This window comes from Camelina sativa, chromosome 11, assembly GCF_000633955.1.
Source record: "Camelina sativa cultivar DH55 chromosome 11, Cs, whole genome shotgun sequence".
Classification (NCBI taxonomy): Eukaryota; Viridiplantae; Streptophyta; class Magnoliopsida; order Brassicales; family Brassicaceae; genus Camelina; species Camelina sativa.
The window spans coordinates 8834486-8850502 of record NC_025695.1 but is presented as its reverse complement, the minus strand read 5'-3'; the positions used below and the strand labels follow the sequence as shown (position 1 = coordinate 8850502).

At 33.0% G+C, this 16017-nt stretch overlaps 4 protein-coding genes across 4 annotated transcripts; 1 reads left to right on the top strand and 3 right to left on the bottom strand.

Moving 5' to 3' along the window:
- Positions 1259-1707, top strand: LOC104727769. Its single transcript, XM_010446843.1, has one exon. The coding sequence runs from the start codon at positions 1285-1287 to the stop codon at positions 1705-1707; it is 423 nt and encodes a 140-aa protein (XP_010445145.1). The 5' UTR covers positions 1259-1284.
- Positions 3570-5548, bottom strand: LOC104722478 (membrane-anchored ubiquitin-fold protein 3). The gene is made up of 4 exons (XM_010440642.2): positions 5369-5548; positions 5026-5253; positions 4623-4793; positions 3570-3897 (listed from the first exon to the last, which is right to left on the bottom strand). The coding sequence occupies exons 2-4, from the start codon at positions 5153-5155 to the stop codon at positions 3842-3844; spliced, it is 357 nt and encodes a 118-aa protein (XP_010438944.1). The 5' UTR covers positions 5156-5253; positions 5369-5548; the 3' UTR covers positions 3570-3841.
- Positions 6167-8050, bottom strand: LOC104722477 (alpha-amylase 1). Its single transcript, XM_010440641.2, has 5 exons — positions 7895-8050; positions 7652-7784; positions 7130-7560; positions 6617-6982; positions 6167-6483 (listed from the first exon to the last, which is right to left on the bottom strand). The coding sequence occupies exons 1-5, from the start codon at positions 7979-7981 to the stop codon at positions 6232-6234; spliced, it is 1269 nt and encodes a 422-aa protein (XP_010438943.1). The 5' UTR covers positions 7982-8050; the 3' UTR covers positions 6167-6231.
- Positions 9798-11969, bottom strand: LOC104722476 (bidirectional sugar transporter SWEET14-like). Its single transcript, XM_010440640.2, has 6 exons — positions 11769-11969; positions 11607-11643; positions 11299-11512; positions 11000-11161; positions 10647-10766; positions 9798-10250 (listed from the first exon to the last, which is right to left on the bottom strand). The coding sequence occupies exons 1-6, from the start codon at positions 11812-11814 to the stop codon at positions 9978-9980; spliced, it is 852 nt and encodes a 283-aa protein (XP_010438942.1). The 5' UTR covers positions 11815-11969; the 3' UTR covers positions 9798-9977.

Genomic DNA, 16017 nt, shown 5'->3' with positions numbered 1-16017 from the left:
TGGACTACCAACTTGGAGTTTTTTAATAAATAATGTTTGATTAACAAAAAAAAGTACAATTTATATCATTTGTCTTATAATTTATGTCTTTAAATCAAAATCAAATTTTATCCAAAAATAGATTATATTTTTCTTTGCAAAAATTGCTGATTAAATTTTGTTTGTTAATCCTTAATATATTAAATTAACTAATAAATATAGATTATGATAAAATTCTGTGTTAATATATTTCTGATTTTTATATGCTTGGAAACTAATTTAGTAGAGTGCAATAGTTGCTTGACAAGAAATTTGGTATGAAAGTTTCAAAACCCTCAAGACCCTATAGAACAAGCCTATTGGGTTCACCTAATACATAGGAAAGAGATGAAAACGGATTGGTTCAAGAACGGGAGTTTCATACAATCATACGAACTTGTTGGTTTAAGAATGAGGTTCATGTTGACCTGTTTTCTGTTATGTGAAGTAGTTTTCCAAACTTTGACTCTAAGCTATATGTATCCCAAAAAAAAGTTTGAAACTTATTTCTCTCCAAATCAAAAGTTACGAAATCTAAATCTCTCCGAATTAATAATTCTAGATCTATTTAACCCATAAGTCTCGGTTATCAGTTTATTTTATTAACAAATAAATAATAATAAAGAAAAAAAGTAAAACCGAGTATATATAACCAGAGAAAACCAATTGTTTTGTTTGAAATCATGGTCATGACTTGGAGTCTTAGATCCTATATGTATGTTTCATTGTTTTGTGTCCAGATGATTGACACTTGCTATGCGTGCCATTATTTGAGTAATTAAATATTTATGAATTTATTGTTATTTTCAGTTTTTTTCTTATTTTAATTTAATTTAATAGAAATCAATAATAATGGTCGTGTGTGTATACGTTAGTTTTGGAAAAGACAATTTTTTTTTGTTGTCGTCAATTTTATTACGCAAAAGCTAAGGAAAAAGACTTAAATAAAATGTTTTTGCATCAATTTGAAACTGTCGTTAAAATACCTAATGTACTCCCTTCCATCCGTTCAATGACGCTAGTATTTGACGTTAAACATATTATCGCTTTTTAAAATGGATCAGGTCAATGACACGACAGTTTTGTAACTAGCATTAAGTTTTTCAACTCGGTTAATAAGTGACATCAAGGTAAACAAAAACTGACGCTAAAAGCCTTCCTTTTTGCAGCGCGATGGAGTATAAAAAGATGAGATGCTAAAACTTTATAGTTTATTTTTATATAAACCATTCACAGTTGTGTCGTTTATTATAAAAAAATATTCTTATGTGTCGTTTATCAGCATTTCATTTCATATTTAGTGTCACATTCATTGTATTTTTCTTTGGTGGTCTTTGCGAGGCTAGTCGACATGTAAATGTGGATATCATCAATGATATTGGTCCAAAATTACAATTAGGACTATACTGCAAATCTAAAGACAAAGATCTCGGAGCACATTATTTAGCTCCTCATCAACACTGGGGATTTCAAGCAAAACTCAATTTTTGGGAGACCTCTCTGTTCTTTTGTCATTTTCAATGGGCAAGGGGAAGTCAATCTAAATGGTTTGATATTTTTGATGCGAACAGAGATTATCGTCTAGGTATATGTCAAGATAATCCGTGTGTTTGGAGTATAAGACCTAAGGGTCCATGTAGATTATTAAAAGGTAAGGAAAAATGTTTTCCTTGGAATCCTGCTACTTGAATACCGTTGTAACAAGGTTTCATCATATTTATAAGCTAAAGAATAATAAGGTATTATTTTCTTTTTACTACACTAACATAGTAACACTTTCCGTTTGCTAAGCCTTACATGACATAAATTTTAAACATTATTAAAAATCATAACATCATATACACTTACACCTTAAACAAGAGAAGAGATGCAAAATGGTTGGTCTAAGAACGAAAGTTTCATTTGGACCAAGTTTGGTTTAAGAATGGGCTTTTGATGTCGACCTGCTTCTCGGTTGTGAAAGGTAATTTAGTATGGATTTGATAACATTTTTTAAGTACATTTTTCTTCCATCATTTCTTATCTTTGTATCCAAACAAGTCTCAACTAAATTCTCTACAATCCTTACAACCAAACACAATCATTTCCTTATTTGATAATACTAATTTCCTAAAATATATCTATCTAATTTAAATCAATATGTTAGATTAAAATATAATTATTTTATCTATCTAATTTCTATCTAATTTCATTTTTATTTCATCTTATATTTAATTATTTTAATTACTATTTAATACATAAAGTTTATAATTTTTAGATTTTTTCCAGCATATAATGTGATTTGAATTTTTATAAACGGGTATATATTAAAAATTGTCTTAGGATATTTGTAACCAAACAAGTATATCCACATATAGAGCTCGGAATACATTTTTGGAGTACAATAGGGTGCCATCACTTTTTACCAACTTCGGGTCGGGTTTTTAACTAAAATTATAACCGATTCAATTATCTGGATCCTTTTTAAGATTGCCGAATATTTTGGGCCGGTTTTTAATCCATAGCATACTTATTTACATCCAATTAATGCCAATTAATGCTCATTGTATCTTAGGAAATATCTAATTTGCATGCCGAATTTTTAGGACCGAGTTTGACAAAAAGAATTGATAACCCAAATTATGTAATCACATCCTCTTAATCACATCCCTATAATATAGCAACTAATTCAAAATGAATACATCTTAGGAAATATCTAATTTGCGTTTAATAAACGATTACATATTTGGTAAGATCTTATTAGCTTTAAATATACACTATTAATCCAATAATATCAATTGAGAATCATAATAAGAATATGCCAGATCATTCATTCCTAAATCATAACTAACAAATCGTAAAATGTATATTCTCAACTTGCGAATCAAAAGTTTCTACAAAACTCTACCTACAACCGTTAACAATATATATATCAACAAAATAATAGAGCTGTGGTGTACCACGGGGTAAAACCTAGTAGTATAGTAAAAAATTAGGGAAATTAAGAGCCTTATAGATACTTAAATATGTGATTAATCATCCAGACCATACTGTCCTCTTTTCTTTTTTCTTTTTTTTTGTTTTGTTTTAATTTGGATGTGGAATGTTTTGAGCAACATTGATAGATAAAGAAAAATATCAAACTCTTTCTCCCTTTATAAATTCATATCAATGCATATTAGTAGCTAGAAAATATCAAAACCCGGAGCAAGAACACACCCTAAAGCCGATTGGGTCATCATACGTTGACTTAAAGCCCGAGGAGAAGACTACCATTAGAGAAAGAACCTCCTAACAAGTAGATCAGATCACTTACTTGTTTATTGTCGTCACATTAAAGGATAATTAACGGGTTAGACGGAAGAGGCACCAAAACGGTTTGGTCAACAAAACATCTAATGAAAGATCTCAGAATTTTATATTAGCCAAAGCGAGATAATTTAGAGATTTAAAAAGACTGTATAGAAATTTGGCCATTTGGCCCAAATTCACCAATACACTATTATGATGTGAAAGGAAGAATTGAATATTTAAAGGCACAATTTTTTTTTCTGTTTTTAATAGATAGTATATAATAAATCTTCATCACGCGTAATCGACCTAGTAGTAACCTATACAACTTCAGTACATTGGGACAGTAAGGAGAAAAACAAATAAGAAACAAGAGGTACCTTGAAAAGAATTTTGTTCATTTTCTTTCTACACATTCAAAGATAGAAAAAAAACTCCACAGCTTTAAAGGGAAGCTTTACTTTTACTTTTTTTTTTAGCTTTCTTTTGTTTTTGGTTTCTTCTGTACCGGAAGAATTGAGACTGCGTGTGTATGATACATGTCTTGCTCCCTTCACAAAATGGTGCATGTGCAGATTACCGTCTTGGGTGCTTTATCAACCTTCTTCTCTGTTAAATCAAAAACAAACATTTCAAGTGTTAGTTCGAATTCATCAACAACGTCGTCGAGTTTTCATGACTTTGTCAAGATTGTTTATAACAACAAACAACATGAGGACCAATCTTAAAGATTAGCAGCGATTATTTTAAAAGAGAGATCCATTCTCTAGAAGATTCGAAATAAAAAGTAAGAGCCATCCTCTAGCAGGTTTGAATAAACGAATGTCAGTCAAACTAATTGTTGACCCATGACGACCAGTAATGAATTCAGGCTATTCTTTTCCCTCATGGCATGCATGCCTTTGGTAGGCTTACAGCTGATTTTGCTTTATTTCTCACTAAGAAAAAAAAAAGAACAAAGAGCACACCAGAAACCTAGGAATGAATTGTAGATGAGTATCTTTCACACTCTGTGAAGACAAAAAATAGGTAAGACCACTAACCAGCAGATGCATCTACGCTGATAGGAGGTTGATTGAGTCAGTAAAGTATGCTTCTAGAAATTAAAAAAAAAACAATGTACTGATCCTAGTCACTTGCTGTGAACACTATTATGAAATTTGACCAGCCTCGAGTATGACTAGAGGGAGATGATAATATTATATAAGAAGTAAAGTTGAGCCATATAACAAAGATCAAAATCCATACAAGTGACAAGATAAATAACACAAGACTTGAGAAAGAAATAAATTGAAGAAGCTTGATCTCCATGAAAAGTAAGAAAATGATGATACCTGTTTTGGATTTAGCAAGAGAGGGCTGTACAACAACATGCATCACAATGACTCCACCAGCAATATCTCCAAATGGTGTCTTACACTGTCCAACAGTCTTAGTGTTCTCCAAGATCTTACCTGAGCTGATCAGCTTCACTTCGTTTATCCCCTTTGGAACAACTGTTTTGCCTAAAGATAAAACCAAAAGTAAACGAGCATTTCAAACAAGCTGCAACTCACAAAACTGATCCAAAAGACTCAATATTTCTCATACTCTTACAACTTCAAATTGGACTAATCATCATCATCATCTACAGCTCTAAATTATCGCATTTTTCTACCGGTAAGTAATTGCAAGATTCAGAGACAAATCAAAAAACGAAACTAGTGGAAAGATAAAGAAAACCCTAAACAAACAAACCTTTGGGCCAATCGGAGACGACCCTCTGCTTCAAAAAATCAACAGTAGACGCCGCGGAATACCGAAAGGGACCGATGTCAGAGCCATCGTACAGCCTGAATTTGATATCTATTGACTCTTCCTCCGGCATATCCGTCGTTGACTTCTTGATAACCGCCTAAAAACCCCAGCTCCGATCACCAATTCCGCTTCTCAAAAACCCAACCACCGAACACAACTATTTCAGATCTGAAGGAAAAAAAAAAACAAGAATCAGAGCTCGCTTCGATTGAAAAATAGTACCAAAAAAAAAAAAAAAANAAAAAAAAAAGAGGAATATGAAACTGAGAAGAAATTCAAATACAGAGAGAATCGTAGCTTCCGATATCGTCTTCGGATCTTTTTTAACGAAAACAAAAAAGAAGAAGGCTCTCAAGAGTCACCACCAGCACCAAATAACCCCAAAGTTGCCTTCTCAACTCAAGCCGACGGTTTTCACCCTTTCTTTTTTTTTTCTTTTGTTTTGCGTCGTCACTTCTACTACTCTTCTCTCTCTCTCAAGCCGACGTCTTCTACTTTTTATCGTCCTTCTCAAACGCTGTCGTTTTATTCGAATTTAATTTCTTTTTTAACCCCCTCCCTGTTAAAGTTAAACTGTTCCCACCATATTTTTCTTTTCTTTTTCTATAATTTGGCATTATGTTTTTCGTAGGTTCTAAATCTTTTTAATAGTCTTGTCGAACATAATTGAGATATGGGTATTCTTTGTGATAAAAATTCATATTTTTGATGTATAAAAAAAAATGGCCCTTTTTATCTTTCTTCGAGGGGAATACACAATTAAATTCTACATGAAGTCATGAAATTTCAATTATCACAGCTCTCAAGTATTGAGTTGTCCATATTGATACACAAACTGATTTAATTTTAGCCTAGAATGATCCTAACACCGTTAGTTATTTATTAACTCACGATGGAGACGCTCCAATACTTATTATATACATACTTAAAACTCTTTTGTCCAAACTCTTTCTATACATAGCACTGGTGTGTATGTGTATCCATTTACACCACTAGTGCTTAATTTAGTTTCTTTATCATTTTAATTTCATTATATTATTTATACATATCTTTCAAAAGGAAAAAAGATACATTCGATTACCTTCTTTTCTTTTTCGGTTTATTAATATAGAATTTGATGAGTGAGTACTGATGATAATCCATGCGTCAATGCTTCTCCCAGACAGCAAAGTCAAGGCCTGAATAAGCTAAAGCATAACTAGGAGGAACGAGAGTTCCCAAATCCAGCTTTGGCCCTATCTTCATGATAACCTTATCATCGATCATAGCCAAGTACAGATCCGACTCTGCTGCTTTTATCGTAACTGAGCTTGTGCTACCAATCCCATTTCTCTTCCTTATCGCCACCAACTTTGATATACTCTCTTTTAGTCCCCATTCCATGTAATGATTATAAAACTGCAACAAATCAAAAACATCTCAATTTATAACAAGTATTTTTTCATTTTCTATCTATCAAATCTATATAACAAAACTACATACTAAAATTGGATTATAAGGAAATGTAACTATCTGATACATCTATACTTACAATGCAAGGAGTTCCCGGATGAGTAAGAATATAAACGTATCCAAGCAAGACTTTCTCAGAAGGGAAGACCCACGTTCTGAAAGTGTCGTGGTTTTCAATAAATGTGACCGCGTTACCGGGCATGACTCCGATCAGACCAGGCGGTTTTCCCTGCGAGTCTTTTAGTCTCCAAAGCTCACCTTGGACTGCAGACTGTAAGATCCCTTTCGTTGTGAAGTCAAAAGCTGTCAAGACACCACCACCCGCTTCCTCTACCCACTGTTTGAGACCCGACCTATGCTGGTCCTGATTATAGTCCAGTTTCCCATCTCCTCCATACTTCATATCGTCCCATTTCTCACCCACCGCAAAGTCCGGTGAAGTATTCTACGTATCCAAAAAAAAAAAAAAACAGAGGAAGTAAAGCTATCTAGTGTGAGTAGATCATAAAACATAACTCTTAAGTCTTAACCTATGTTTCTTATATTACTAGTGACTAGTGTTGGTCTGATTTGAGTATTCGTATCTGAGTACCTGAACGTATAATTTGGTGATGGAAGATGCATAACCTAGAACGAAATCGAATCTCCAACCATGGAATCCGATATCAGTTTTAAGCCAGTTCATCCACTCCGACAACTCTTTCTGAACTCTAGGGTTAAGGTGGTCGATGTCTGGAGCCCCGTTGAAGTCTCCTCCGGTGTCGATGTTTCCAGTACCGGGAAAGTTAGGGTCATTGCGGCAGACGAAAGAAGGATCCCAATCAAGACGACCATCGGAAGTCCCACCTTCGAAATAACAGTAGCCACATTTATCGTCTCTTCTCACACCTGTTCTGTGGTTGATCACTATATCAGCCACAGCTTTTATTCCTTTTTGGTTTAGTGCTTGGATTAGTAACTTCAACTCCGTCTCTGAGCCGTATTTGGAGCTGTTCAGATCGTATAGCTTTCCTGGTAAGTACCCTGAGAATTGAATTTGAAGACAACGGAGTGAGTAAAAAGATTGGTTTGTGTGTGTAAAGAGTAATTAAAAGAGTAAAAGCAGAAACAGAACCTTCAGGAGCAACGGATTGGGAAGAAGGAGGAAGCCAAAGATGAGTGGTTCCAGCGTTGGCTATGTCGTCGATGGAGTTGTGGATAGAATTGTAAAATCCTCCTTCTCTCTTCCATGATTCCCAATTGAAACTCTTTTGTGTCACAAACAATTGTAAAAAACAAAATAAAACCCAATAAGTGAATGAGTTATGAGTCTATGTATGTAAAGAATAAAAGAAGCAAAAGTGTTACTACTTTTTACCTGAAACAGTAAGGTGGAAAACGTGAAGGTTGGGAAGACGATGAAGAAAAGAAGACAAGTGAAGAGTAACGCATGGAGAGAAGTCATTGTTGTCTGATGGTTTAATTTGCTTCCTCTCTGCTTTCGTGTGTGTGTTTTTTATATTGAGACGCTGCCTCAATCTTGTAGAGTTACGTAACTTAAACGATACGTCCTTTTCATATCTGAGTAAATTTCTTCTACAATCTGTTTTTTTTTTTCTTGGGGATGAAATGTGAATACATTTCCAAGATTTTAAGACCAGAAAAAAAGTCTACTCTGTCTGATCTTAGCTCTAAATCTAATAAGTCAAGTTTGGTCTCCCTTTGGCTCCGTTTGTCACATTTGAGTGAACGGTTGAGATTATTCTAGGAAAAACAAAATACAGTAGTAGTAGTATGTCTACTCCGCCAAAATATGTTGTTTGGGCTGTTAAAAAATATGATTGGGCCGTAACATTAACTTTTCCTAGAAGAATCATAAAGCCCAGAGTTTAAATATGTTATGAATTTATGATCAAGTTAGGGGGTGTTATTCAGTAAAGGTTTTTAATGGATCGAAAGTATTAGTAGATTTAATAGTCCAATGGTTTTGTAAATGAATTGAACGTGGATTTGAATATCATTAGTGGATTTGAAATGCATTGTTTATGGTTTTGAAAGTCATTACTAGTGGACTTTTTTTATTTTTGAAGGTAAATAAAAAAAATAACTTATCCATAAATTGTGTAGTGAATTAAAATCAAATTAAATAAACTAAATTATTAAAATGTTATGTTACATTACATTGGTTTTGCAACTGTTAAAATATAAAATTAAACTAATAAATTATTAAAACCTTAAGTTAGAAAGTAAATTCATATTTTTTTTTGTATGAATGTAAAAATATATTCAAACAAAAGCTTTGTGTTACATAGAATACTTCTTCCTTTTGAAAGTTTTGGACTTGAAGCAGAGGGGGACATATTTATATTTCAAACAGAGCATAGACAGAGCATGACATATGTCAAGGCCGAGACTGAAACCAGACGAGGAGGGCGTCATCCAGTTTCGTTGATCCAGCTTGGCTTAGGGATAAAATACGATGTCTGACCGTACGGTCAAGCTGAGTTAGGGAGCTCACCATGCCGGCGTCTATTTCTTTCCTTCCAAATAAAGTAGACAGAGGCCTGGAGAGTATAACGGAGGAGGAAAAGTGTAAAGCCCTGGTAAGTGAAACTAGAGGCCAGCGAAATAATCTCCGTGAAGCAAGTCGACGACGACAATGACGACGATGACGAGCCGACAAGACGACAACGAGAATGATGAAGACGAAGACGACGACAAAATCACCAATGTTATCGATTTTATCGGGAGAGATACTCATGAGAAGTAGAGAGAGGTGAAATACTTCAAAAATTGTTAGGATTGTGTTTGTTCATGTTTTGGATGTAAAATACATTAAAATCTGAAGTGAAACAAAATCCATTGGAAATAGAATAACAGTGATTTTACAAGTGCTTTAAAATCATCTAACAAATGTTTAATTCAATAACAGCAGATTTTATTGTATTTTTTAAAATACCTAATTGAATAACGCTAGATTTTGAAATACACCAAACTCCATTAAAATACAAGGTTGAATAACACCCCCTTAGTCCACGCCTGTTTAATTGTAGTCTAATGTTGAGAGGTTAATGTTTTTTTGGTTTTCAAGTTTCAACGTTGAGGATTGAGGTTAATGTATTCTAATCCACCAATTTTTTTTCCCTTTTAAACATGAGATTTGTGAGTGATCATGTTATTTCATTAGAATCATTACTTCAGTTTTCATTTCCTTTTAAATCTACCGAACTACTAAAGTTTAAGTAATTAACGAGAAACAGAGCATCAAAACTATTTCACAAAATTCTAATAGACGTGCATAAAATGTTTAAAGGATAGTACAATTCCGAGATATTTTCGAAACAAAATGATGAGAAAAAAAAAAAAAAAAAAAAANAAAAAAAGACAAGTTTGGGAAACCAGACTCAACAGTACAACATAATTAAAATCACTAATTCGTAGTAGAAAACTAAAATCTTGATTTAGTTTGACATTTTATTGTCCATCTGATCCTCTAAGTCACCAGCATGAGTTTGAACAGGATGGCTCACGTCAGGATTAGCCTGCGGCTGAACCGTAAGCTCACCAGAAGCCGGAGTGGATGAAAGCTTGACCATGTTGATGGAATGATCCGCCGACACCGTTTTGGGCTTCTCTGTCTCATCAACAACCACTGATGGGGTTTTGTAGTACTTGAATATGACGTAAAGAATCATTTGAACTGCTCCGAGAAACGCACCCAATATATTTGGAAGCTTCAATAACAAAAGGTAATCACATCATCAGTAATAATCCACTAAGGCACTAACCATTTTGTTTTTGGAGGGGAACAGTAATCCCCCATTACTCGCCGACAAACCAAAAAAAAATTATGTAATTGTACTCTCGGTTTCTTTAACGCCATCATATAATATATGATTGTAAGCATAAAGCAAAAGTAGCGTACGGCTCAAATCAAATTATGAGCGGTCTTTAAATAGACGGAATTTGGGCAAAAAGACAAAAAGGTGGTGGAGAAAAAACTCTTTTTCCCTTAAACATGAACCAACCATAATAATATATGATACTATGTTTGCGCTGTCCAGTTTCATATGCTTAGGAAAAGAAGATTCAACTTTTAAAATAGAAAAGGAAAAAAAAGAGAGACTCACTGCGACGTAGAAGTCTTTGATAGCAAGACCGTAGAAGAGCCACGTAATGGCGCTGAGTGTAAGAAACAATGATAGGGAGAAAGGCATAAACTCCACACTCTTTGTTCGTATCACCACTCTCTGCATCATCATTTATTTTCATAAGTTAAAACTATACTATAATATACGTAAAACATAAAGAGATGCTATCACCAGAAAAGGTAAGACAAAGAAGCTACGTATATTATTTTGTACATAAAATTTAGAGTTTATTATTTTCTTCATTAGTATGACTCTTTTAGATCATAGACAAATATTTCTATGTTTGCGTGTGTATTATTATTATTATACATGTCACATAAGTTTGTACGTACCATGATGCTCAAAGGAGCTGCGAAAACACAAACGGAAAAGCCGACGCAAATCCCTCCAAGGACTTTCTCACGGTTCGATCCTTTGGTTAAGAGCTCGCAAACAAGAATAATAGCAGCAAAACCCAAGAAATTCAAGAGCCCAAGAACCTTCAAAGTTGATATCTGCAAAGTCGTTGTTGATATATATATCATCATCAGCGAAACACCTAAACCTAATTCTTTTTTTTTTTTTTTGTAATATATATACAAGTGCATGTTTTTAATATACGAAAAGAAATGGTAAGAGGTTTAAAACGTACTCTAGCTTTCTTGTTAGCATAAGTGATGAAGAGGATGATGTAGATCGTTTCGATGAAGCACCCCACAGCGTTTATGGTGATGAGAAGGAAGCCTGCTCCATCTTTTTGCATAGCGTAGTAAATCCATAACATCGCGCTAAAGAGCGCTGACACGTAGGGAAGTGATTCAAAACCTTCAATCGATTTTTTCTTGCAGATTCTTACAAAAGTTGGCCTGAAAATAGTAATACCCAAAACATTTTTTTTTTATTATGAGAAAAGAAAAAGAAAGAAAGAAACAAAGAGTGTTTGAGATAGATGATGCTTACACTGGTGCCAAGAAAACAATGAATGATATGATGTTGCCTGCAAAAATACATATTTCAAAGATAGTACAGTTAAATTTTATATGCACTTACTAATAATAGTTACAGGATATATAATAGTAGTATAACTTTGATGTTTGTTTATGAATGCTTGATGATACTTACCCATGATTCCAAATGTAACTGCCAATACGTTGTGAGTTAGAGCCATTGTAGTTATTTCGTGAATGAGCGAGCTCTTCAAGTATCTTTCTGAGTATCGAAGAAGACTAATAAGGAAACAAGAGAATGGGAAATAGATAAATCTTCTACTCTTGATGCCTCTCTATTTGAGTTTTCTTCGATATGAATTAACTAGCGAGGCCAATGGCACACTATATATAGCGAGAGGGTAACATGTGCAAGGGTTCCAAGTTTATATGGTGGGGACGTCGTCGTTTCGTGGTATTAGAGAGAGAAGAACATCGCATATTGATGGTCTCAGATATTTCTATGGTATTTTAAAATGGAAAATATTTGATAATTTTATGTGGTATGCACTCTTGGCGTGTATTGTATTTGTGTCAAACTTTTATGCCAAACCTTGGTTTATATTATTATCGTAAGTCATTTAAGTGACCTTTCTTTTTCCTTTAAACCAAATTAATATAAATAAATGAGCTTTTAATATAGGCTTTAAACTTGTTGGTAATTTGTTCCTTTAGCATGACCAATAAAATAAACCATTGATCGGCTGATAGCTTTCTTAGCTAACCATTCAAACATATAATATTTAAATCTGATGGTTATCTTTCGTCACTGTGTCAGGACTCAAACTATACCTACGTTATGTGAACTATTCCAAACTTTGCATGGTAAAAAATTGCGACAAACACTCCATCATGGTTTGTTTAATTAGTTACAAGAGGACCATTTTTAACGTTTCTACTGTAAATGATATCTAATTAAGACAAGAAATTATAGAAGTAATATTAAAATTATAAACAAAAATGTATCTGATCATTTTCAAAATATGGACTGCAAAAGTTCGTAATTCCATTCCATCTCCATCCCGAATCGTTACATTACATATTTCCATGGAGGTGGAACCGATAAAATTACTAAACCATGCATGTTCCTCTCCTTTTTGTGTTCATCGTACCAGTAAAAAAATGAAACGTTTAGGTGTCCGCCACGTGTGACATATTTTATGTTGTCTCTGAGCACTCTTGAACTTCATGATTAGGCAGCCAAAATTAGGTCCGTAACTAATTTTATTTTATTAGATTTCATAGCAACAGATAATATCTTGTCCGTGTGATAATGTATATAAACGGTTCGAGAAGAAAGCAAAACAATATAAATGTTATAAAACAAAGAATAGTGCGTTTCATCTTAGACGCGACTGTCGCCGTGTGTAAACCGCATAGGGTAAGATTCACCATCATGCTTCTTTGATGTTCCACTTGACTACCTTTTCATGCTAATCTAATTATCTACACAATTATTATCGTATCCAACAACAATCTTCAACTAATTATTAAAACAATCCATGCTTTTATCTGTTTATCATAATTTAGTTATGAAACAAAATTTAGTAACATCCAACTAGTTGAGCTGATATTAATGGAATTAATCATATGATATATACACTACTTAGGTTGTAATTCAGTTTTATGGATACTACCACAATATACGTATAGTTCCACTTATTGTTACCGTAATAAATTCCACTTATTGTTACCGTAATAAAATACACCGTTTAACATGACCAAACTAATTGAATTTTCTGTACGTACGTAGATCATTGATATAATTTTATAGAACAAAAATTATAAAACATTACTTAAAACTAAAATAAACTTGATAGAGATGAGATTTTTTAAAATGAAAGGTCGCATGTTAAATTTTGAATTTGTAAGCTCAATCTGTAGGATAACTGTAATTAACATGATTCATACTAATTTTTATTTTCTTAAGGAAGCACCAATTCATTACTACTTTTCAGGAGTTATGGAGATGCTTCATAATCGCCGTCAGATTTTTACGTGTATTAATGTAAAGTATAAAGTGCGAAGGTGGTCAAAATGAGCTAGTCACGATTTACTTTCATTGTCCTTTACCATCATTCCTAGACATATATTCTTAAGTAAATAGAAACTAATTCGAATATCATGTGGCGTGATATAGTATCTTGACGGTCCCGATTGTACCAAATGAACTGATCGAGGCCACATGGACCATGTCACTATTGCTAAATATGCCGAAGATTAACATGTTTCTTGTAAACGTTCTTATTCTTAACTATTGCTATACTTGGTATTATGTAACATCAACACATCAAACGATAATTCAATCAAAGCTAAATCATCTCATTTATATAATACGTACTTATATGATAAAAGTTCTTAAGCATTTAGTTACTAGTACTTATTAGCCAGATGTCACAAAATTGTCTAGCCAGCGTTTCAATATATTAATTATCGATGATTAAAGCATTGCTTTTACATTTTATGTTCATTGGCAAACAATAAAATCGGTGACAGATCGGTGTCCAAAACCATATTCAATTCGTGAAAATTAAAGTGTGGATGGCTGGATGCTATCACAAGGGTTATATCATACTACCATCAATTATTTAATTATCTTTTATATAGAATTAAAGTACCTAAAGGCTTAAAGCAATACTATATATATACTACTATATAATCATCAAAAAAAAAAAAAACTAAACTGATAATGCATTTGTGCGAAATTCATCTTTCTACTCGTTATGGTGTGAACATGATAGTATGCAATAGCGATGACTGATAGTCAATTGATTGTGATAGACACAAATACTTGGTCAAATTACAAGTATTTGCATGACAGCATGAACATGAATGGTTTCAAGCTAGTTCTTGTTTGTATGCTGATGATAACAATAATATTATTGCAAAAAAAAAAAAAAAAACTAACAAACTTGATATCTCGTCAAGATCACAAATGAATGACCAAAAAAATACACCATGCAAGTAATTTAATTAGTCAAAAAAAATTGAGAATTATTATATCTTTTAACTCTGTTTTGTTTGGTCCGTCTCTTTCATAGTTCCATTTTCTCCACTCACTGCTTTTGTCCTATTATTCCAGTCATTCCGTATCGATAGTTTCGGTGAACCTTTGAGAACAAAGTACATATTAGTTGGAGACCCTCTAAGATATACATATTTATTCAATCCCAACGAACATACAAAAATGTAAAAGCAATTAAGCAAATGCAACGAGTTACATATATAGAAGTTTGACAGCATGACCATTCCTCATATTAATTAATAATTTTTTTCCTTGACTACAAACACAGCCATTGCTAAAACTTGGATCTTACACAAATCTAACTTTTATCTACTCTATACCAAACTATTTACCAACATTGTTATCTCTAACATTTACAGATCTATAAACTTTTTTGTTTACTCTAGACCAAACTGTTCGGGTGGTGTGTTGTCTGCAAAGACATCATTTTATATCAATAAAATTAGTTCCTAGGTATTGTTGTCAATAATTTATAGTTAATGTACTTTAAAAATAAAAATTACAAATAAATTATGAGATAAAAAGGGAACTTAGTTTGTCCAAAAGTAATATTCAGCTTGTAATAAGCCTAGAGTATCAATTCACATAATGTATATATATATAAAATTGCAAAAAGGTAAAATATAACAAATATATACTATAACCTATGAAAGGAGAAACATAAAATGTATGGTCGAAATGTAAAAGCGTTTGAAAATGATTGACTTATGAAACCCCATTTGAATGTTGATTCTTATTTCCACCTTTCATTGTGGTCTCACTTAATCAAAGACAAATTAAATGATTGGATTGTTGAATAAAAAAGTAAGTAAATAGCAAATGAAGCTTTTACTTTATGGGAGTCTCTGTGGTTCTTCTTCAGTCAAAGGGAGTGGTTCCATCCAACCATGCAGATTCCTTATTAAACGGTTAAAATTCGTCCCCAACCATTCTTTCCTCGTCCTCACTTTCTTCACTCTTTTTCCGAATCCGAATTCAAATATTTTAACTGAGAGTCTGAGAGATATGTCAGCAAAATAAATAAATTACTGTAAGAGAAGAGCATATCCTTCAACGTTCCATGCATACACAGAATATCAAAATGTCCGAAATATAAGCTATGTAAGAGAATATTGAGACTGTGGTTGTAATATATATATATAAGTGTAATTGACTTCATCATTATAAAATGTTCTATATGTATTCTGCTAATTAGGAATGGGTGTTTGGGTTATAACACCCAATTTCTCAAGAAAAATCACATTATATTGAAAGACAGTCTTTTTTTCCAGTACATTACCTATTATTACCCTTAACTCATCGTCCACTTAAAGTGCTTTACCCATTAATATTTCCCACCTTCGTTTTTTTTTTTTTTTTT